We start from the raw sequence: 25,065 nt of genomic DNA on the forward strand, positions 1-25,065 counted from the left end.
AGGTTTCAGTGTCAATCTCTCAGTGTCTGTCTGCTCTGTCTCTCTCTCCCTCTCCTTCTCTCAAATTAGATCAGAAAGAGATGGCAAGGTTAAACATAAATGGTTTTTTTGTTTTGTTTTTTTTTTTTTAATTTTATTTATTTATTTGAGAGAGAGAGAATGAGAGACAGCACAAGAGGGAAGAGGGCAGAGGGAGAAGCAGACCCCCTGCTGAGCAGGGAGCCCGATGTGGGACTCAATCCCGGGACTCCAGGATCATGACCTGAGTCGAAGGCAGTCGCTTAACCAACTGAGCCACCCAGGCGCCCTTAAGCATAAATGTTAATGGTAGGCTGGTAGGTATTCAGGTACACAACCTTTAGAAATTAGGCTCCTTGCATTTCAGAGGAGCAAAAAACAGATTCAGACTAGAGGGAGTTTTTTTCCCCTAATGGGATCTGGAACTGGCCTGATCCACAAAGAGGATAATAGTAAGGCAGGCTTCACGAGTTCATCCTGTTCTCCTTTTGCTTCCAGCTATTACTGGGTCTGCCCCATGATCCTACCCTGGATCTGCTGAAGACATACTAGAGATTGATGGGTTTGGGCTGGGTTTTTGGTTTGGATTTTGTTGTTTTAGTCATTTGTTTTTTAAGGAATAAGGAGAAATAAAGAGGAATCTTATGACTGCTTCCTAGGGAGCAGTTCCAGCCACAAAACAGAAACAGGAAAAAGTATCCCTAAATATGTGAAACTATACATAAAGATCGAACCTATCTTTTTTAATTGTCACTCTTCGTTTAGTAGAAAAAATTAGATCTTACTATCTGTCAAAGTCAAGCCAGGACAATTAAACTAATGTTTATGTCTCTCTCTTCTCCTGAAACAGATTGCTCTGGCTGAAAATGATGCCATCCAAATATCCAACCAGAGATATCAACCAGAAATGCTCTGGTGAAATGACTGTAAACTCAATGACAACTGAAGGAAGAGTTCTGATGCCAGTACTTGCTTATCCACAGTTCACTACCAAAAATGCACTCTTGAACACCATCCTGGGCCTGTGCCAAAACCACAAAAGCTAGCCATTCAACTAGTAAAAGAGCCCAGGCTCGGCTACTTTGCAGAGTTTTTGCCTTTCATGGCATTCTATTCGTTCAAATGCCTAACAGTCTAAAACTATGAAATGGGAGTAAGCAGGCACTTTTTACATTTTAAAATTTTCCATGTTATATTTTTCTTTGATATAAAATATTTGGTGTATCTTTCTCCTTACTCTGAACTTGACCTAAAATAAAGGCAATGCTACTTGGTCACAAAATGTTTTAAAGCCAGAAGAGTCCACACTGACCACAGGGATGACAGAGAGAGGATTTTATCGGCAGCCCCTACCTGTGTGCAATCTTGAACCACTAGGTGGCGTATGTGCAGAGGTAACAATCCTAAAGAACCCAATCATGTGTGAGGAAGTTCGGAGAGAACCTGGACGGCCTGTGTACTTCATTCAGTGGCATGGCCGAAGTGCTGTGCAAATCTCTGGGGATGCACCAGTAAATCAGATCCAACCCCTGCCCCTAAACAATGCCAGTCCTCCCATGACTCTTACTTATAGTCCCAAACAGTTGCTTCTGTGAATGAATAGCAAAGGCTGTTTAGTCTGAGGTATTAGTTAAAATCAAAGGCTTGGAATCAAATGGTCCAGAATCTGCATTTGCAAGCCATGTGCCCTTGGCAAGTTAGCTCATCTCAATTTCAGTTCGTCAATCACTTAAAAGATAGCTAATACCACCTAGTATAAAACTCCCTTTAGGAGTAAAATAGATATTACACGTAAAGCACTCAGCCCAATGCCTTAAGTATATGGTAAGGGTAGGTATGTGGTTGCTATTCTGATTATCGACATTCACACATGATATTTTAACTATCTATTTACTTCCCCATCTAGTTAGGTATCACTCCCTAAGATACCAAACTCTCGATGCCAGATCACACATGATTACATTATATTGTGGGAAGTGATAAGAATAAAGAGAACATTTATTTAGGCAGCTTCTGGCTCTCTGCTGAGAAGTTAATAAATCATTACTTTAGAATGATTTTTACCAAACAAAACTTTGAGTAACTACTGTGTACCATATATTCTATTCAAATAGTAGCCAGTTTCTATAACAGAGTCAGGATTTCTACCCTCAATGGATCTAGTCAGGAGAGACAGTGAATAATAAATAATAATAGGATAGCACACTTGTCAGGATGGAGGTACAGGTGTGATGAGAGTCAATGGAAGAGGTGGGAGTACAGCTTAGAAAGGCTTCAAAAAGGCATTAAAAGCCAGCTAAAACTGAAAAGACAAATAGAGGTGTGCACCTAATAGTTCTCTCATTTAATTCTTCTCTTTTAAAAAACAACAGTAATATCTGACATATTATCCTCATTTACAAGGTAAGGAAACTAAAGTCAGGAAGTTAAACAACAAGCCAGAGATCACATAGCTAATATGAAGCAAAATGGGCTTCCAAGGCACAGGGATGCTCACCCCTGCTCACTTAACTGCCGTGTGCTCCCGGCAGTCTCTCACAGAGCCCAGAGGTTTTATGAATAGATTAACGTTAAAGGGAAATGTTAATATTTTACTAGCACCATGTTACTGAGGAAGCATTTGTTGAATATGAAGAATATGAAATGAAAACTGAAAATACAGTGTATTTCTGTTTATTTTTAAAGCCGTGCTGAGTAAAATTATTGAGTAAAGAGAGCATTTACCTCCCAGCCAACTTCATGGAAATAATACATTCTGATTTTGGACAATTAGGAAATTATTTCCCTCAAAGGTTAAGTAATTCTCTGTATGTATCCTAAAAATATATGCAGTAAACTCACCGACCTGACAGATTAGACTGTCAATGTCAAAACTATTCCAGCGTCTACGTATGGCCTCCCTTACTGATACATAACGCATTCTTTCAAAGCACCCTATCTTTGAATGAATTTTAAAGATTGTATTTATTTAGGGGCAACCTGGGTGGCTCAGTCAGTTAAGCATCCAACTCTTGGTTTAGGCTCAGGTCGTGATCTCAGGGTGCTGAGATCAAGCCCAGCATCAGGCTCTGCGCTCAGCATGGAGTCTGCCTGAGATTCATTTGCTTTCTCCCTCTACCCGCCCCCCACTCAAAAAATTAAAAAATAAAATAAAAAAATTTTTTAAATGTATTTACTTAATCAGGGGTTCTAGGATATTAGGAGGGAAAAATTTTTTACTAACCTTTGAAATTTAGAATCCTAAAAACTCCTTTCATTATGAATATATGCACAAGTAGAGTGATAGAGCAACTATATCTCTGTCACCAACAGAAAGCAGGTAATTTCTTATCACATTCAGTGTTTGCAGATATCCCACAATATCATTTACCCTCATCACTACTTGAAAATTATGGTAATTATTAAAATTAAATTAGGATTTATAATTTAAGTATAAATTTTTAAAAACACATTATGAAATTACAAATTTGGCTTTTTACTATTTTGACAATATTTCAATATAATCATTTATCTTTGCAAACGTATGTATTTTATTTTATTCATTTAAAAACATTATTTGGAAAATAGCCTGGCAAAGGTGTCAATGACACCCTACCAGATGATGCACTCTATAGAAACAGGCAATGTATCTGTTTTACAAACCATTCAGAGCAAAATCGGGATGATGCCCAATAACTGATTAATTACATGTGGTGTAATTAATATCAAGCAAGCAGAAAAATCTTACTGTATACATGTACATAAAGAATCACAAAAAGCACAGAGAAAAACATACAAAATATTTTAAACATGCTAGTATTTACTAATTATGTTAACGAACACCAGCACTCACTGTCTACTTCTTATCCAAACAACATGCCTTGCTGCTGGTGCTTTAGTCAAACATTAAATAGAATAAAAATTTTTTCTCTCTCCTAACTTCCTTTACCTCCACAGAATGGTGATGCCTTTCATGCTTTCTTTATACTAAGACTACAGAATAAAACGTATCTAAGAAATTGTGTAATCACACCCTTTCCTTCTTTTGAACAGCAGTGGTCAAAATAAGCCTGCATTCTGACAGTTCTATTTTACATTCTGTTTGTATCTTACTGAATCTAGTGTATCCACTACATCCAAAATGTGTTGTACAGCGGAAGAATTAGCACTCTTTAGAAACAGTTACCCTATATTTATTCACTAAACTACTTAAAATATTGACACTAATAACATGAAGATAGTCACTACTTTCACAGAGCCATGTAAAGATTTAACATGTAAGCAACCAAAAATACACAAAAATGTGAAATACTGGTTTTCTCTTGGAGTTAACACTTCTACGGCTAACTTAGTCTCTTTATACTTATCCACAGTTCTATAAATTTTCACTAATACACATCACTGTTATAATTTTAATGTGATTTTTAGAAATGCAGTACAAAAACATTAAGAATAAGAGTCCAACAGTTATCAAGAGCCAAAGAATACACTGATGTTAATTAAAATAGTAATTGTTAAAATTCAACTGCTCTCTGGATGTTTTATTTAGTTATAAAAGTATTTTGTTTAGTTTTCTGTATGACTTTTTTAAAGTGTGTTATTAATGGATATTCATGGTTTGCAATTAATACAAGAAACTAGCGGCACCTGGGTGGCACAGCTGGTTAAGCAATCAACTCTTGGTTTCAGTTCAGGTAGTGATCTCAGGGTCACAGGATCAAGCCCTGCATCTGGCCCTGCGCTCAGCACAGAGTCTGCTTGGGACTCTCTCTCCCTCTCCCTGTGCCCCTCTCCTCCATGTGTGCTCCCACTCTCTCAAATAAATCAATCTTAAAAAAAAAAACAAGAAACTAAAATAAAACCAATAAATTACAATATACATCTTCACCATATAATCGTTATGTACAGCAATCTTAATCTTCTGAGCCTTATCTTTACTTAGGCCTAAAAATTCAATGCAGAGAATACGAAAATACTTAAAACCTTCATGGCTAACTTTCAGTAAATGCTCACTATGTCCGAGGCAATGCTGTAAGTGATTAACATGTGTTAACTCATTTAAACTTTACAACAACCATATGAAGATAGCTTCTAAGTCTGGGATTTTACACAAGCTAATAAGTTAGTCTGTTACTGTTCCATAGATGCTGCAGAAAACACAGACTCCTGGATCAAAGACCAAGGACTTCATTACTCACTGCACAGCAAGCAGCACAAACATGAGGATATTGCTGTCAGTTCCCTTTTGGCCCCCAAGTCTTATGGGGGTCACACCATGGCCCAAATAAATGCCTGTCCTTGCAGTGAAATGCATCACAAAGAAGGAACAAAGAGCATAGGGAACCCACTGCTTTTATAGTAAGCATTAAACATGCCTGCTCTTTGTCCCAGAGGGAGACATTGCCTCTTCTTCAAGACTACTCACTGTGAACAGAACCCTGAGAAATGGCCAGATAAGGGACAGTCAAGGCCTTACATTCTTGGGATACACAACAAGATATGTCAAGTGCAAGAGACCATGGAGGAGTATCTACCAACAGTAGCTACTATGAACATCTCCATGTTACCGATAAGAAAGCAAGGTAAGAGATTAAGGAACTTTGCTCAAGAATAATTAAGTAGAGGGGCGCCTGGTTGGCTCAGTCGGTAGAGCATGCAACGCTTGATCTCAGGGTTGTAAGTTTGAGCCTCACAATGGGTGTTGAGATTTCTTAAAAATAAAACTTAAAAAAAAAATTCAATTAGCAGAGGAGCCTGGATTCCAACACAGGCAGTCTGGTTCCAGAGCTAAAACTGCTAACCATTGCTTAGCTAAAGTGTGTGAAGAGTGTGAGTTGAAGTGAAAAAATTAAAGAAAACAGGGCGCCTGGGTGGCTCAGTTGGTTAAGCGACTGCCTTCAGCTCAGGTCATAATCCTTGAGTCCCGGGATCGAGTCCCGCATCGGGCTCCCTGCTCGGCCCTCCTCTCTCTCATGCTCTCTGTCTCTCATTCTCTCTCTCTCAAATAAATAAATAAAATCTTTAAAAAAACAAAAAACAAAAAAAAACCAGCACAAAGGAGTTTTGGAGGTAATGAAAAAAAGCCAAACAAACAAAAACTGCTCAGGGTTTTTAGTAATAAGCTTTGCTTCCAGATCTACTAGACTTGTTCAGAAATAAAATTTAAATATCATGTCTAGAGTTACAGGTAAAATGCAATATCCACTAAAAACCTCTCCCCATTGAAGTAAGGTACAAACACTTCCGGATATGTAAAAGCTCTAGAAAAATAGGCTTAGTGAAGTCTAATGACCAAAGCAGAATTTCTGAAAAGGGGGGCAGGGTAGGCATTCACAAAGAAGAGGTGATTCTTATAAAAATACTTGGGTAATTGAGAGACTGATCTACACAAAGTGAAAGCAAAGACACAAGCATGCACTCAGTCTGAATATGTTGAACTTCGTTTGTGAGAAATGAGGTCCCCTGGGCAAGCCTCAAGTCTAGTATGAAGTAAGAACTCTGGATAAAACTGTTGACAATGTAGTCTAAAGGTGTCACATAGTGTAATGTTAATTGAAATATGGAAGGAAGGATTCAAGCAAATGCTCACTGACCCTTTAGATTCTTGAGAGTGAAACTGATGTTATCAGGGATAATCTGAGAAAAGTTCCTTCCAGTCAAACATTGAAAAGTCTGTATAGCCTAGAGAGACTAACAAATCAAGTCAAAATTCTAATAAAAAATGTAAAATTGGCAGAGTACAATGGTACCTACCAGGGGCTGGGGGAGGGGGGGGTGGGTGGAGATAGGGAAATATTGGCCAAAACACACAAAGTTGCAGTTACATAGGATAAATAAGTCTAAAGAGCTAATGTAACAACATGATGACTATAGTTAATAATACTGAACTGAATAGTAGAAATTTGCTGAGAGTAGACTGCAGATCAAAAGAAAGCAAAGTTATATTAATTTCAGATGCAGCGGACTTCATAGCAAGTAAAGTTATCAGGGACAAACAGTGCCATTACCTAGCGAAAAAGGGGTCAATTCTCCATGAAGACATAATAATCCTTTACACATATGCACCTAACAAGAATGTCAAAATACATGAGGCAAAACTGACGGAACTGCAGAGAAAAATATATGACTCCACTATTACATATGGGGATGTTAACACCCATTTATCAAAAATATAGATCCAGCAAGCAGACAATTACTAACGACATGGTTGAACCCAACACCACCATCAATCAACTGGATAAAATGGACATCTATAGACTACTTCATCCAACAACAGCAGAATATACATTCTTCTCCAGATCACATGGAATATTCACCAACAGACCACATTCTGGGCCACAAAACAAATTTAAAATAATAGAAATCATACAATGTCTGCCCTCAAACCACAAAGGAATTAAACTAGAAATCAGGAATAGAAAGATAGTTTGAAAATTCCAAAATATTTGGAGGTTAAACAACATTTTTCTTTTTAATTTTTTAAATTTTATTTATTAAATAGTCTCCATGCCCATAACCCCGAGATCAAGACTCACATGCTCTACCAACTGAGCCAGCCAAGCACCCCCTAAACAACACACTTTTCCCCCCCCCACAAAGAGAGAGAGATAGAGTGCGTGTGCGCACAAGCAAGGGGAGAGACAGGGAGAGGGAGAAACAGGCTTCCCGATAAGCATGGAGCCCAATGCAGGAATCCCAGGACCCTGGGATCATGACCTGAGCCAAAGGCAGATGCTTAACCAACTAAGCCACCCAGGCTCCCCTACACCATAATTCTAAATAACATATGGATCAAATAAGAAATTTCAAGAGAAATTTTTAAATATTTTGAGCTAAATAATAATGAAAACACAACTTATCAAAATTTGTGAGATGCAGTGAAAACAGTGCTTTGAGAGAAATTTATACCACTGAATGTATATATTGGAAAAGAAGATCTAAAAGCAATCAATCAAACTAGGAAAAAAAAGCTAATTAAATCCAAAGTAAGCAGAAAAAAAGAAATAACAAAAATTACAGCAGAAATCAATGAAATTTAAAACAGGAAATCAATGGAGAAAAATAATGAAACCAAAAGCTGCTTCTTTGAAAAGATCAATAAAATCAATCAGCCTCTAGCCAGGTTTACTGAAAGAAAAAAGGGTAGAGAACACATTATTAATAATAGCAATTAAAGAAGGGACATCACTACAGGTTCTATGGACATTAAAAGGACAATAAAGAAATACAATTAATAATTCTATACCCACAAATTTGATAACCTAGATAAACTTCACACAATTTGCAGAGCACCTGGGTAGCTCAGTTGGTTAAGGGTCCAACTCTCGATTTTGGCTCAGGTCATGATTTCAGGGTTGTAAGATCAAGCCCACATCAGGCTCCATGTTGAGTATGGAGCCTGCTTGAGATTTTCTCTCTCTCCCCCTCTGCCCCTCCCCCGCTGCTCGACTCACTCTCTCAAAAAAATTTTTTTTAATTAAAATGAAAAGAAGACACAATTTGACAACACTCACCACAAGTAGAAAGATTCAATCTGAATATACCTATACCTATTAAAGAAGTTGAATCAATAATTAATAACCTTTTAAAACAGAAAACTCCTAGCCCAGATGGCTTCATTGGTGAATTCTACCAAACACTTAAGGAAGATACTATATTAATTCTCAATAATCTCTTCTGGAAGACAGAAGCAGAAGGAACCTAACTCACTCTATGAGAGCAGCATTACCCTAATGCCAAAAAACAAAGACATTATACAAGAAAACAAAATAAAACAACAACAAAAACTACAGACAAGTATCTCTCAAGAACATAAATGCAAAAATCCTCAACAAGGGGTGCCTGGGCAGCACAGTCATTAACCATCTGCCTTCAGCTCAGGTCGTGATCCCAAGGTCCTGGGATCGAGCCCCGCATTGGGCTCCCTGCTCCGCGGGACATCTGTTTCCCTCTCTCCCACTCCCCCTGCTTGTGTTCCCTCCCTCTCTCTGTGTGTCTCTGTCAAATGAATAAATAAAATCTTTAAAAAAAATAAAAAATAAAAATAAATTTTAAAAATCCTCAACAAAATATCAGCAAAGTAAATCCAAAAATGTATAAAAAAAAATTATACACCAGGACCAAGTAGGATTTATCCCAAGTATGCAAGATTTGTTCAACATTTGAAAATTAATTAATGTAATCCATTGCATTGATAGGCTAAAAAAGAAAAATCACATAATCCTATCTGTAGATACAAAAAAAGTACTGACAAAATCCAACACCCATTCATGATAAAAACTACTCTCGGTAAACTAGAACTTCCTTAACTTGATAAAGAATATCTACAAAAGAGCCCCTACAAGCAACAACATATTTTTTTTAAAAAAAAGATTTTATTTATTTATTTGAGACAGAGAGAATGAGAGACAGAGAGCATGAGAGGGAGGAGGGTCAGAGGGAGAAGCAGACTCCCTGCTGAGCAGGGAGCCCAATGCGGGACTCGATCCCGGGACTCCAGGATCATGACCTGAGCCGAAGGCAGTCGCTTAACCAACTGAGCCACCCAGGCGCCCAGCAACAACATATTTAATGGTGAGAAACTAAAAGCTTTCCCACTAAGGCAAGGATGTCACCCTTTCACCAGTCCTTTCCAACCTTGTAAAAGAAGTTCTTCCAGTTATTGTAATAAGACCAGAACAGGAAATAAAAGGTATACTGATTGGGAAGGAAGTAATAAAACTGTCTTTGTTCACAGATATAAATGATCATCTATGTAGAAAATCCAAAAGGATATACAAAAACACAAACAAAGACCAAAAAAAAAGCCCTGGAACTAATAAACAATTATAGCAAAGTTGCAAGATAACAAGGTTAATATACAAAGTCCATCATTTTCCTATATACCTGCAATGAACAAGTGGAATATGAATTTTTTTAAATACCATTTAAAATTAGCATTTCCCAAAAATCAAACACGTATAAGTCTAACAAAACACACATAAAATCTGTCTGATAAAAACTACAAAACCCTGATGAAAGAAATCAAAGAAGAATTAATAAATGTAGAGATATTTCATGTTCATGGATTGGAAGACTCAATATTTCCAAGACATTTGTTCCTGCCAATTTTAATTATAGATTCAATGCAATTCTAATCAAAATCTCAGTAAGTTATCTTGTGGATATCAACAAACTGATTTTAAAAACTTTATGGAGAAACAAAAGACCCAAACTAGTTAACAAAATATTGAAGGAGAAGAACAAAGTTGAAGAACTGCCTTCAAGATTTACTATATAGCTACAGCAATCAAGACTGTGTAATTTTGGCAGAAGAATAAATAGATCAATAGTATGGGATAGAGAAGCCAGAAATAAACCCAAATAAATATTTAACTGGTCACTGAAACAAGACACAAAGGCAATACAATGTAGAAGAAATAGTATTTTTGAACAAATGATGCTGGAACTGAACATGCGCACACACAAATCCATCTAGACACAGACCATACGTCCTTACTGAAGTTAAAAAAGTAAGTGTGAAATGCAAAATTATAAAATTCTTAGAACTTAGGAGAAAATCTAGATGACCCTGGGTTTAGCAGTGACTTTTTAGATATAACACCACAGTCATGATACATGAAAGAAACAAATGATAAACTGGACTTCATTAAAATGAAAAATTTCTACTCTAGGGGCACCTGGGTGACTCAGTCATTAAGCGTCTGCTTTTGGCTCAGGTCATGATCCCACAGTCCTGGGATAGGGCCCCGCATCGGGCTCCCTGCTCAGCGGGAAGCCTGCTTCTCCCTCTCCCACTCCCCCTGCTTGTGTTCCCTCTCTCGCTGTCTCTTTCTGTCAAATAAATAAAAAAAATTTTTTTTAAATTTCTACTCTGCTTAAAACACTGTCAACAGAATAAAAACATAAGCCATAGACTAGGAGAAAATATTTGCAAAAGACATATCTGATAAAGGACTGTTATCCAAAATATACAAAGAACTCTTAAAACTCAACAATAAGAAAACTAACAACCTGATTTTAAAATGGGCTAATAAATATAACAGAGAGGTCACCAAAGATACACAGATGGCAAATAACCAGACAAAAAGATGTTCCACATGATATGTTATCAAGGAAATGTAATCTAAAATAATGATATACTACTACTACACACTTACTAGAATGGCCAAAATCAGGAACACTGACAATACCAAATGCTGGTAAGAACTTGGAGCCAAAAGAACTCTCAGTCATTGCTGGTGGCGATGCAAAATGGTACGGCCACTTTGGAAGACAGTTTGGCACTTTCTTATTAAACTAAATATGCTCTTAACATATGACCCAGCAATCATGCTCCTTGGTATTTATCCAAAGGAGTTGAAACTTATGGACTTGAAAACTTACGTACACACAAAACCTGCATGTGGATGTTTACAGGAGTTTCATTCATAATTGCCAACACTTGGAAGCAACCAAGGTGTCCTTCAGCAGACGAATGGATAAACTGTGGTCCATCCCAAAAATGGAATATTATTTAGTGCTAAAAAGAAAGTTCTCAAGTTATGAAAAGACATGGAGAAAATTTAAAGGCCTATTGCTAAGTGAAGGATGTCCATCTGAAAGAGCTATTTACTGTATGACTCCAACTGTATGACATAGTGGAAAAGGCAAAATTATGGAGATGGTAAAAAGATCAGTGGTTGCCTTGGATTAAAGGGGAGGGAGGGATGAATAGGTGGAACACAGAGGATTTAGGAGAGTGAGAATACTGTGTGATACTACAATGATGAATACATATCATTTCACACTTGTCCAAACTCAGAGAATATACAACACCAAGAGTGAACCAAAATGTAAACGATGGACTTAGGGCGATAATGACGTGTCACTGAAGTTTCGTCAATTATAACAAATATACCATGCTGTGGGGGATGTTGACAATGGGGAAAGCTATGCATATGTAAGGGCAGGAGGCATATAGGAAGTATCTGGGCCTTCCACTCAATTTTGCTGTGAACCTAAAACTGCTCTAAAAAATAAATTCTATTAAAAAAATTATACTAGAGGTAACTGAAAGTATTAATGTGAACAAGTATTTATAAGCAGATGAATACACTCTCACATCTATGCAATAACTAATATATCACTAAAATGGACTAACATAATTAATTCTCAATAAAAACAATATAATACGCATCCTTAGAGCCCACTTTTTTATCTCTAATACTATTTTCAGCTAAAAAGAACTAAGCTTAGAGAATAGTCTACTTCATATCCTGGGGTAGAGAAAATTAAAGATGGGCCTGAAAAATATTGTTGAGCTTTGAAACATTTTGAGATGATAATAAGGACTTAGAAGTCCTTTTGAGATGATAATAAAAAGGACTTAGAAGCCAGCTGAAAAGAGACTCCTACTGGCCAAACTACCACAACAGTCAAAATAAAATTTTAATTATAATTAGCTAAATCATAATTAACCAATTATAATTAACTAAAACAAGTTTGCAAAGCCCTGATTATATAATGATTCTGAAAGAAAAGTGGAATTTCTCTTCTTAACTTGCACTTCATTCGAGTTGATTTAATTTATATGGGAAAAAACAGAGTAGTAACAGCCACCACCTCCAAAAAACCCATAGGATTTTCTTACCATAAAAACATAACAAACTGCACTGACCTCTACCTCTGAAACTAATAATACATTATATGTTAATTAAATGAATTTAAATTAAAAAAAAAAACTGATTTGTGAAATTTCTTGTGATTTTCCCAATGGCCACTTACAGGATATTCATTCCCACCACTTACCACCCCCCGACACACACAAACCCCCTATACTCATTTTAATAAATACTCTCTTACATTACTATAAGTCATTAAACAAATGTACCAAGACACAAAATTGTATTACAGATATAAGAGACCTTCCAATAAACCTTGGGCCTTGAGACATGCACATGTTAAAACCTTGCAGCCAACTCAAATGTGCTTTTAAACTGACTAGAAATGTATGGAACTCTTCTCTTTGCTTGGGTTTATTTATAGCTTAATAGATTTTTTTTTTTTTAAGTTTCACATTTAAATAATCTCTACACCCAACATGGTGCTTGAACATAGGACCTCGAGATCAAGAGTCACATGCTCCTCTGACAGAGCCCACCAAGCGCCCCTGTAGCTTAGTTTTTAACAACTGTTCTCTATTCTTTTCTTTACTATTCTCCTTGCCCTCCATGTTCACTAAAACAACTGGATGAAGGTCTTTCCAAGGACAAAGAGCAAAGACTAACTCACTTGATTTTATTTAATTTTAGTATAAAAGGCCAGAATAAGAAAAATATCCTGCTCCTGTTAAAACCTTTCACTAAACTTTATTTGCCTTGATACCTCTTAAGAGATAGTATGAGAGGACAGTCCATTTGTGGGGCTTAGTACTCATCACATAAGGAAAAATTAAATGTCAGAACTTTAGTTTTGTGGTGATGTTCCAAGAACAGCAGTAGCTTAGAAAATACAAAACAAAAAAAACTGTAAGAATGTAATACTTCTTCAGTTAGTGAACTGAAGCCTACCATGTGTCTAGAAGTATTCTAGGCACTGGGAATAAATCAATGAAGAAGACAAATCCCTAACCTCATGAAACTTGCAGTCTAGGGTGGAAGGCACGTAATAAACAAATATGTCATACGATGTCTTATCTGTTTAAATACTAGGAACAAAGGAGAAAAGGATAGAGTGACAAGTGTTAGACAAGTTGGTCAAGAAAGGCCTGAGGAGACAGCAAATGAGCGAGGACCTGAATGAATTAAGAGAATAAGTAATATGAGTATCTGGGAACAGGGGTTCTAAACAAGGCATATGAAAAGTGCAAAAGCCTTATAAAGAATGTGATTAGTGGACTCTATGAATAGCAAATAGGCCAGTATGGCTGGAGCCCAGTGAGCAAGGGGAAGAGTAGGAGATGTGGTTGGACAGGCAGCCAAGGTCAGATTAATACACTCTGAAGATCATGGTATGGGCTTTGGATTTTAAGTATCACTGGAGACTCTGGATGGTTGACAGAGGGAAATAAGACTCTTAGTTTGGTTCAAAAAGATCCTTGACTACTATGGGGACAATAAGACCAGAATAAAGAGCAAATGCATGAAGACAGGAAGCTCTTACAGTAGTCCACACAAGGAGTGGTGGTGGAAAGTAGTGGAATGAGATTAGTAAAGGAGACGAAAAGTGTTTGAAATAGGATATATTGTGAAAGTAAAGCCCAAAAGATTTTCCAATGGGCTCCATATTTTCAGCCTGAAAAATAATGATGTCATTTAATGAGGTGGAAACACTGGAAAAGAAGGTTCAGGATAACAAAAAATAGTGCCACAGAAAACACATTAAGTTTGAGATCCTCTTTAGACATGTAAAAGTAAATGTTAAGAAGAAACCTAAAGATATAGGTTGTGCTCAAAGCAAGAAAAGAGCTAGTAATATACTTTTTGGAGTCACAGCACATAGGTAATTTTTTTTTTTTTTAAAGATTTTTATTTATTTGACAGAGAGAGACACAGCAAGAGAGGGAACACAAGCAGAGGGAGGGGGAGAACTAGAAGCAGGCTTCCGGCTGAACAGGGAGCCTGATGCGGGGCTCAATCCCAGGACTCTGGGACCATGACCTGAGCCGAAGGCAGACACTCAACGACTGAGCCCCCCAGGCGCCCCCACATAGGTAATATTTAAAGCAACTAAACTGAAGATGAGCAAAAGAGAATGAAGAGACACCAGTGATGTAGGAAAAAAAACAAGAGAATGTGGTGTCCTGAAAATCAAGTAAAAAAAATAAATTGTCACTACTGAAAGTGGTTAGCTGTGTGAAAATACTGAATAGTTAAGGGCAACAAAGACTAAAAGCTGGCTCTGGCAAGATGAGATCATGGGTGACACTGACAAGAATGATTTTAGTGGAGTGGGAGGAAGAAAGCCCAACTTGGAGTAGATTCATGAGAACCTCTCATGAGGTTCATGAGAAAATGACATTTTGGCAAAAATAAGCTACAGCCATAAGTATAGACAACTCTTTCAAGGATTTTTCCTATAAAGGTGAGCAAAAAAGCAATAAAGTAGCTGAAAAGGGATATCTGATCAAGAGAAGGTGTTCATGTTCAAGAAAGGTAATACTGCATGTTCAAATGCTAATGGAAATCATTCACTGAGACAGGAAATGCATGATGCAAGAAACCCAGGAAAACTGAAGGCGTAAAGTCCCTAAGAGATGAAGAGTTAGAATAGAGGACACAAGCAGAAGAGCTGGCCTTTGATAACCAGAGACTTTTCATCCCATTTTAACAGTAGGGAAGGTAAAATATATGGGAGGAGCTACAAGCAGGAAATGTGGGTGAGTGTAGAATTTCTTTCCTGGTTACTTCTATTTTTTCTTTTTTTCATTGAAATAAGCAAGATCATCATATCTGAAGAATGAAAAACAGGAGGAGGTGTTGGAAATTTGAAGAGAGAAGAGAAGGTGGTGAAATAACCATCATTGATAATGGGAGAGGAAATTTCTATATAAAAGTAGAATGAGTGCAGAGTAGCAATCATACCCACTTGAGATTTGAGGTCATAAATTTAAAATGAAACCAGTCAGCAAGGTTATGATTTTCAACAGCCATTATCAGCTGCAGAATTTGGGTTCTGTAATAAAAACAAAACAGTGGAACAATGGTAAAGGCGTCAAAGGTGAATAAGAGAAGGACTCCAACAGTGGATCAGACTCTAAGCTAGCACAGGAGGGTAACAACCCCATCACTAAGATCACTGGATTGGAGGACTCAGTATGGTTCAAGAATTATTATGGTGCTATACTAGGAGAAAATGAGCTGGAAAAAGAAGAGGTAGTAGTCAGAGGGTAGAACAGCTGATGTCGAGATTCTGGAAGTGAAACAGCAATTGTCATAGCAAGTGAGACAATGAATGACACAGGTTGATCACATATGACCAGAAGACAGACAGGCTAAGGTAGGCTGGAGAATCACAATGTTGAGAAATCAAGGAGAAAGAGGCCTGGGTACTGAATAGATAGATTATTAACATCACAATGGGAGAAGCAGAGGGAAATAGAAAGGCAGGTGTTAAATCTTCAGAGAAAGAGGGAAATTACTCAGGAAGACTGTTGTTAAATGCAGAAAAGGGGGCCTGGCGTACAGTCTGGCAGCACTGGTTTAAAGCAACCTGTAAGTAATCATTATGTTGAAAAATGTCACTTAAAACTTGGAAGAAAAAAAAAAAAACCCTTTCACTAGAAAGTAATAGTATATGGTACAGAAAAAATTTATGGAAAAGAAATCATGAAAAATAGCTAGTGGAGAATTTACATAAATTCAAGTTTAAAACAATGTGGTAAGGAATTTGCAGCAAAACAGCAAAAGGTAGAATTCTGCATTCCAACCTTCAGTCATCACTCTACCTAGTAAGACCCTACTGAAAAGATGGATGAGAACTACAGAACATTTGAAGACTTTCCAAGAATTACAGCCATCTAGCTGCAACACACTGACAACCAAAAGTATTTTATGGAAAATTGTATTTCAAGATACAGCAATTTCTAACTCTTCTCTAAAAACTGTATGATACTCTGTAAACAACAAGAAAAGGACAATCAACTTCAGAGAAAAAGCCTATCACTGTGCCTAAACTCTATCCAACAATTGTTAAAAAAAAAAAAACATTGCCCATGAGAGACCATCTCACACAGATCGTCTCTGAATATAATATGAAACCTCATCCCTTTGACAACTTAAATCATTAACTTTATAAATTGTGGAAATTACTTTGGGCAACCTACTCTATCTTCCTTTTGCAGATACATAATACACATTAGCTTATTTAAGGTACCTAAATGTCCAGCAGACCAGAAAGCATTTGGTCTGGTTTAACCCAGCATTTCACAATATTATTCTTTAATGGAACATATTTTTTTTTCCCTCACACATATACTAACACAATCAGCTTCAAACAAATGCTGGATGGTTCAAAAGCAGAAATATACTATAAATTATCACATTAACAGCCTGGAATTACTGTTTATTCCAGTTTTAATTTTGCTTTAATAAGATATTTGTCTACAGATATTATATACTTTCCACTAAATCAGGGCTGTAGGAAACAAAGAGAGAGAGAGAGAGAGAGAGAGAACTAAATTTTTTCACTGTCATGGCCTATCAAACTATTTCAGCACATGGAGAGTTTAGAACTCAGTATATAGACAAATGCTAACTGTGCAAATTATGATGTAGATTTTTAAAAATCTGTTAAGTTTGATACCTGTTTCCACAATATTTTCTGTTTCTGTTGTCTCCAGGCCATCCATGCTGTCCTCATCTTCCACTGTAGTTTTTCCTCTACTTCGAGGCCTACATAGAAGTAAGGACATAGAGTTAAAAGTTAAATTTTAAAGATTACAATTGTATTTAACATAAGGAAGTTGAAGGTATACATAATAAAATAATTTTGGCAATTTTTACTACATGTTACCAAATCAAATAGTAAATATCACATTTAAGAGTCATTTTTCCCTCAAACCCAGCCCTTCCTTATACATAAATGTGAGGATAGGCCCAGATTAATATATTTTGTCATTATAACTTACTTCTTTAAGTATTCTTTATATTAGGCTTTGTCCCTCTTTTGAGCTGACCTTGAGATGACCCTCTGTCTACAGTGGTGGTTAGAAACCACCTGGGTTATCTGCAAAATTCATGCACCAAGTTATACCTCTATATCTAGTGAAACTGAAGAATGATGCCCAGACAAGTGTATTTTTTAAGACACTTCCATACATGAAAGTGATGCACATCCTTGCAAACCACTCAAAAAAAAATTTTGTAAATACTGAACATAATCTAATCACACATCTTACAAATGTAATGCAATTTAATTTATAAAACTCACTTCAGTAAAGTAAGAGTCATGGTAAGGTGAGATTCTTTGACTCAATCCAATTTAAAAAACAAAACAAAACACACTAATGCCTTTAAATTTTGTGAAATCTCAGAACTTAAGGATAGGAGTTAAAAAAAATTTTTTGAACACATAAAATAAGAAAAAGCAGGAAATCACATATTTTAAAAATTCAGAAACTGACGGTAATACTCAGATAATTTCAGAGCTTTAAATTATTTCATTACTTAAAAAGACACAAACTCTGTAATTTAAGTTGAAAAACACTAAGGGCAGAAAATAAAGGAATAATAATATGAAAAAATTAAAAAGCTTTTTTAAGCAATTGAAAATCTATTTAAGTCTTTCCTTTAAATGATATTAATCAAAACCAAAAAAGGAGATGTAACATAAGAATTTTTTGAAGCTGAAGCAAACAGAGTCTAAGTAGTTTTATACATGAATTATCACAAATTGTCAGAAAGTCATCCTTACCCCAAAAAAACTTTAAAAGAAAACACCTGAACCAAAATCCTAACAAATATATCCAAAAACTATGGTTGAAAAAAAAAAAATCTATGTTGAAAAAACAAAACCTAAGTAAAATACTAGTAAATATTATCAACATTCAAGTATGATTTAATATTAGAAATTAGTCAATATAACAGAGTAGATCAAAGAGCCAAAACAGCATTGTTTCAAACTTCATGAGCAAAGGGGAAAGAGACAGAACTGAGTAAGAGTCTAAACTGACTTACTGGGGCTGAAGGATTCCAAGGTTGATTGTTCTACACATGAAAAAAGGGAGAGGATAATTATCTTCAAGATTTATTAAATAGTTATGTTAAATTTTTTTTTTTTAGAGATTTTATTTATTCATTTGAGACACAGAGATACAGAGAGAGAGAGAGAAAGCATGAGCAGAGGGAGAGAGGCAGAGGCAGAGGGAGAAGCAGGCTCCTCACTGAGCCAGGAGCCCGATGTGGGGCTCGATCCCAGGACCCTGGGATCATGACCTGAGCCGAAGGCAGACGCTTAACCATCTGAGCCACCCAGGTGCCCCAGTTATGTTAAATTTAAAAGAAAACGTTAGGGGCGCCTGAGTGGCTCAGTCGGTTAAGCGTCTGCCTTCGGCTCAGGTCATGATCCCAGGGTCCTGGGATCGAGCCCCACATCAGGCTCCCTGCTCGGCAGGAAGCCTGCTTCTCCCTCTCCCACTCCCACTCCCCCTGCTTATGTTCCCTCTCTCGCTGTCTCTCTCTCTGTCAAATAAATAAATTAAAAAAGAAAAAAAGTAATCAAAGGGGGAAGAACAGATGGGATGAGGAAAGTCTGACCAATCCAACAGGAGGCAAAAAGGAAAATAAAAAATACATAATACATAGAAAATAAAATAAAAATTTAAATAAAAATATGAGTTATCACAGTAAATATAAGTGGCTTAAACTTGGCTGTCATTATTTAATCATTAAAAGATTAATTTACCAGGAAAACAAAACAGAACTACTCACATTGTATAAAGCAACATTTACAGAACAATGAGGAATTGATAGATTCACAATCATGAGAAATTTTCACATCTCACTCTCAGAAACTGAGATGAAATATAGTTAGAAACATTTTAAGCAATTACTTGGACAACATATTTAACAAGCATCATTGGACAACTCGAACAATCCTCCTGTGTCTGGCTCTGTTAAAACACCAGATACAGCATTAAACAACAAAATCTCTGCCTTCACTAAACTACATTCTAGTGAAAAGAAATATCTGTTACTCTTGTAAACAAAACACACATCAAGAAAATACAAATGAAAAAAAAAAAGTATGACAGCCTACCATTTAAAATAAGATACTTATAAAATTTATGAATTAAAATTTAATATGAGTAAGGAGACATTTCAGTAGAGATATGAAGTACAACAGAAACCAAACCATGCAGATATCTGGCAAAGGAGCACTACAGTAGAAGAAACAGCAAATGCAAAGTTATGAGTATGTGAGAGTTGGAAGAACAGTGTTTCCAGTGTTGAAAAATACAGTGTGGCTGGAACAGAGTGAGTGAGAGGGGCAGTAGGGAGATATGAGGCCAAAGAAATTTTTTTTTAAAAGGGATGACCTTTTTTAGAAACCTATACACCAATATAAGGACTATGTACAAAGAGACTGGAAATTCTTGAAATAATCCTAACATGACTGCTACAGTGGAATTGAGAATAAGGAATTAATTCAAGAGATATTATGGAGACAGAATTTACTTTTAATCTTTTCTTTATGATTCTTCATGATTATGAACACTCACTGCTGAAGAAAGGAAAACATGTATGACTTAGCTGTCTTTGCCATTTAATCTTTCAAGCCAGTGTTTGTTGCTCTGTTTTATGTTTTTTTCCTCCACTATCCTGACCCTTGCAAAGTTATTGTTTTTTTGGCACAACTGGCTTTATTTCAAACTTATTTTATCTAAAGGTGGGAGCAGGGAGTGTGTGCATGTGTATCACTTGTCTGTATTCCTCAAAAAGAAATTTTTAATTTTTGCTTTGCTTCTTTTCCTTCTTATTCCTCTTAATTCCTGGTTTTGGCACCAATAAGGCATGCTTTTTACATTCATCAATCCATCAGAATTTTTTTTCCTTTTGCTCAATGGACCAACTTATCAACATCATGTGATTTTTATTTTTATTTATTTTTTAAAAGATTTTTTTATTTATTCATTCAATTCACAGAGATAGAGAGAGAGAGAGCATGAGTGGGGGGAGAGGCAGAAGGAGGGGGAGAATCAGGCTCCCCACTGAGCAGGGAGCCCAATGCAGGGCTTGATCCCAGGACCCTGGGATCGTGACCTGAGCCGAAGGCAGACGCTTAACCATCTGAGCCACCCAGGTGCCCCAACATCATGTCATTTTTAAATTTCCCATATTTCATTCACATCTTTTTATTGCTGATCACTGGCTTCTGGTATGTGATTGTTCTGATTAATCAAATGCTGAATTTATTTTTTTCTGAATGCAACAGATAATGGTCATACTTTGTCAAATCCGTATCAGTAAAAATAGATGTATACATTTTACATTTCCATATTGCATTCAGATGTTCCCAGTTTGGGTTTTTAATAGAACTTTGAAGTCTCATTACAAATGGCAACCTAACAATTATTTATTCCAATCTTTCTTCGGCTTTTCTTCCTTCTCTTTTTCTTTTGTATCTCTTAACCTTTCATTTTAATTTTGATTCATTCTGCTGCAAGGAAATTTGAAGTAAAATAATACCACTAACAACTTGAGAAACTTTTCCATCAAAAATCCAATGTTCCATATTAATACTATAAATTAAAGCTAATTTGAGTTCCTAAAATAATATAGTAGACTCCTATTTAAAGCCACATGAGAGTAAGGAGGAGGTTCAAATTACCCTCCAGCCATAAACAACTAGAAAGCCAGACAAAATATGGGGGGGAGGGGGGAATTATTAAACATTAAACAAAAGGCAGGGACAGGACTGTAATCCCTGGACAATAGGAAACAAACAAGGTGAACCCTACCATCACAAAGGCTTTCTGCATGGATTAATTTGCAAACTGTAGCACAGAGAGGGGAACTCAAAGACTGGCAACTGTACTGAAATGAGGACACAGAAATCATCAGTTCAGGCTAGAAACTGTGGGAGAGAGTACACAAGGGAAGGGAGTTGTACAGGGAAGCAGATCCAGACATCTGCATAAAGGTACCCTTAAGTTTTTCTCTGAATACCAATCTGTATAAAAGTGGTATAAAACCCCAAAAGGCTAAACAAGAACAAGTTCCAAGGAAAGAACAATTACAGCACAGCTGCAATACAAACAAGTCCCAAAGCTCCCAGAGCCAGGAATCAGTCGTGTTCCCTCTACCCAGAGTGCCAAGACCTCATTGACTATGTTAACACATTCAGTAGAGACTAGAATAGAACATGACTTTAAAAGTAGGCTAAATGAAACCTACAACAACTTATCTTCTAGACCATCCCTAAAGGAGTTCACAAATAAACCTCAACAGAATCAAAATTTTCCACAACTAACTTAACAGGCAAACACACACACACACACACACACACACACAGCATTTGTGTACTACAACAAAATCTAGCTCTCAACAAAAAAATCACAAAGTATGGCATCCAATGAAAATTTACAAACTATACAGAAAAGGAGGAAAATGTAAGCAATGACCAGGGAAAAAATCAAGGAATAAAACAAGAAAACAAAAGAAATGATAGAAGAGACAAGCATGGACATTAAATCAGCTATTATCAATATGTCTCATATGTTTAAGAATGTAATGGAAAATGAATGAGAGAAGAGAAATGGAAGATAGTAAAAAATACTAAAAATGGAACTCACAGGTAACAAAAAAAACAAATAAAACTTTCACTTTGACTGATTAACATCTGACAGAAATGGCAAAAGAAAAGATGACTGACCTTAAAGATATGGCAAATAATACCTACCCAACATAAAAGACAAGTGAAAAAAGACAAACATAGCTACAGAGCCCTGTGGGATGATAGCAACCAATCTAATGTGTGAGGTTGAAGTTGGAGGGAAGCAGACAAAAAAATATACATATTTAGTAAAATACTGGCTGTAAATCTTGCTAACTGTGTAATTATAAACCTACAGATTCAAGAAGCACAACAAAATCTCTCTCTCTCTCTCACACACACACACACACACACACCAGTAACTTTATAGTCAATTTGCTGAAATAGAGTACTAAAAGAAAATCTTAAAAGCAAGATGTATTGGGCGCCTGGGTGGCTCAGTTGGTTAAGCGACTGCCTTCGGCTCAGGTCATGATCCTGGAGTCCCGGGATCGAGTCCCGCATCGGGCTCCCTGCTCGGCAGGGAGTCTGCTTCTCCCTCTCCCACTCCCCGTTTGTGTTCCCTCTCTCGCTGTGTCTTTCTCTGTCAAATAAATAAATAAAATCTTAAAAAAAAAAAAAAAAAGCAAGATGTATTACTTACAGAGTAAGAAAAATAAGAGTAACTACAAACTTCTCATGTGAAACTATGTAAGCCAGAAGACAGTGAAATAACATAATTGAAGTGCTTGGAGAAAAAATTAAAGGAAAAAAAACCATAAATCTTAAATAAAACATGCAGCAAAATGCATCCTTCAAAAACAAAAGTAATGTAAAAGCTTTTCAAACAAATTCTTCAACAAACCTTCATTATAAGGCAAGTTAAGGAAAGTCTTCAGACAAAAGGAAAATGACAGTTAATAAGAATCTAGATCAAGATATCTGTATGCAGGGCGCCTGGGTGGCTCAGTCGTTAAGCGTCTGCCTTCAGCTCAGGTCATGATCCCAGGGTCCTGGGATTGAGTCCCACATCGGGCTCCCTGCTCAGCGGGGAGCCTGCTTCTCCCTCTCCCACTCCCCCTGCTTGTGTTCCTGCTCTCGCTGTTTCTCTCTCTCTGTCAAATAAATAAAATCTTAAAAAAAAAAAAAAGATATCTGTATGCAAAGGAATAAAAAGTGGTGGAAATGGTTAAGTATGTAAATATAAAAGACCTTTTTCTCATTTTTAATCTCCTTAAAAGTTAAATCACCATTTAAAGCAAAAACTACAATTTATTCCAGAGTACATAATATATATAATTAAGTTGTATGGCAACAGGTGGTGCCTAGGTGGCTCAGTTGGCTAAGCATCTGCCTTCAGCTCAGGTCATGATCCCAGGGACCTGGGATCGAGCCCTTCATCGGGCTCCCTGCTCAGCAGAAAGTCTGCTTCTCCCTTTCTCTCTCCTTCTACCTCTCCCCCTGCCTTGTGCACACTTGCTCTCTCTCTGTCTCAAATAAAGAAGTAAAACCTTTAAAAAAAATAAAATAAATAAAAATTAAAGTGTATGGCAACAATAGTTCAAAACACAGGAGAGTAAAAACGAAAGTATACCGGTATGCAGATCTTATAGTACATTTGCAGTGATAAAATGTTACTTGGAGGAAGACTCATATAAATTAAAAATAACATAAACCCTAGAGCAACTCCTTATGAAAACACACACATGCACACCTTGTTAGTCAAATACAGATAGACTAGAATCCTAAAAAAAATATATTCCATTAACCCAAAAAGGGGAGGAAAAGAATAAAAGGGAATGAAGAAAAAAATGGGACAGAGATAAAATACAAAACAAGTAGATTTAAGTGCATTCACATCAATAATTTTGTTAAGTGTCAACAGGCTTAACACTACAATTAAAAAGCAGAAATTACCAAATCTTGTTAAAATGTCTATACTACCCAAAGGAATTTACAGATTTAATAGAATCCCTATCAAAATACCAATAGCATTTTTCACAGAACTAGAACAATCCTAAAATTTGTATGGAACCAAAAAGACCTCAATAGCCAGCAATCCTGAAAAAGAAAAACAAAACTGGAGGTATCACAATTCCCAATTTCATATTATATTGTAAGACAGTAGTAATTGAAACAGTATGATACTGACATAAAAACACACACAGATCAATGGAACAGAACAGAAAACCCAGAAATAAACCCACAATTATATGGTCAATCTATGACAAAGGAGGAAAGAAGATACAATGGGAAAAAGACAGTCTCTTCAACAAATGTGTTGGGAAAAATGTACAGCTACAGGCAAACGAATGAAACTGGACCATTTCCTTTCATGATACACAAAAATAAAGTCAAAATGATCTAAAGACCTAAATGTGAGACTAGAAACCATAAAAATCCTTGAAGACAGCACAGTCAGTAATTTCTCTGATATCAGCCACGGCAACATTTTTTTAGACATGCCTTCTGAGGTAAAGGAAATAAAAGCAAAAATAAACTATTAGGACTACATCAAAACAAAAAGCTCTGCACAGCGAAGGAAAGAATCAACAAAACTAAAAGGCAACCTACAGAATGGGAGAAGATATTTACAAATGACATATCAGATAAAGGATTAGTATCTAAAATATATAAAGAACTTAAACAACTCAACACCGAAAAAATAATCCAATTAAAAAATGGGCAGAAGACATGAACAGACATTTTTCCAAAGAAGACATCCAGATGGTCAACAGACACATGAAAAGATGATCAACATCACTCATCATCAGGGAAATACTAATCCAAACTACAATTAGGTATCACCTCACACTTGTCAGATGGCTAAAATCA

The 25,065-nt window shown here is 36.4% G+C and overlaps 1 protein-coding gene across 1 annotated transcript in view; it reads right to left on the reverse strand.

The window, feature by feature from the left end:
• KMT2C (lysine methyltransferase 2C) overlaps nt 1-25,065 on the reverse strand; it is a 271,489-nt gene that overhangs the window by 175,077 nt on the left and 71,347 nt on the right. The window contains exon 2 of the mRNA XM_035029848.1: nt 17,281-17,369. Within this exon, the coding sequence (XP_034885739.1) occupies nt 17,281-17,369 (89 nt within the window). The remainder of the gene's footprint in view (nt 1-17,280; nt 17,370-25,065) is intronic.

This window comes from Mirounga leonina, unplaced genomic scaffold, assembly GCF_011800145.1.
Source record: "Mirounga leonina isolate KUSES-001 unplaced genomic scaffold, KU_Mleo_1.0 Mir_321, whole genome shotgun sequence".
Taxonomy (NCBI): Eukaryota; Metazoa; Chordata; class Mammalia; order Carnivora; family Phocidae; genus Mirounga; species Mirounga leonina.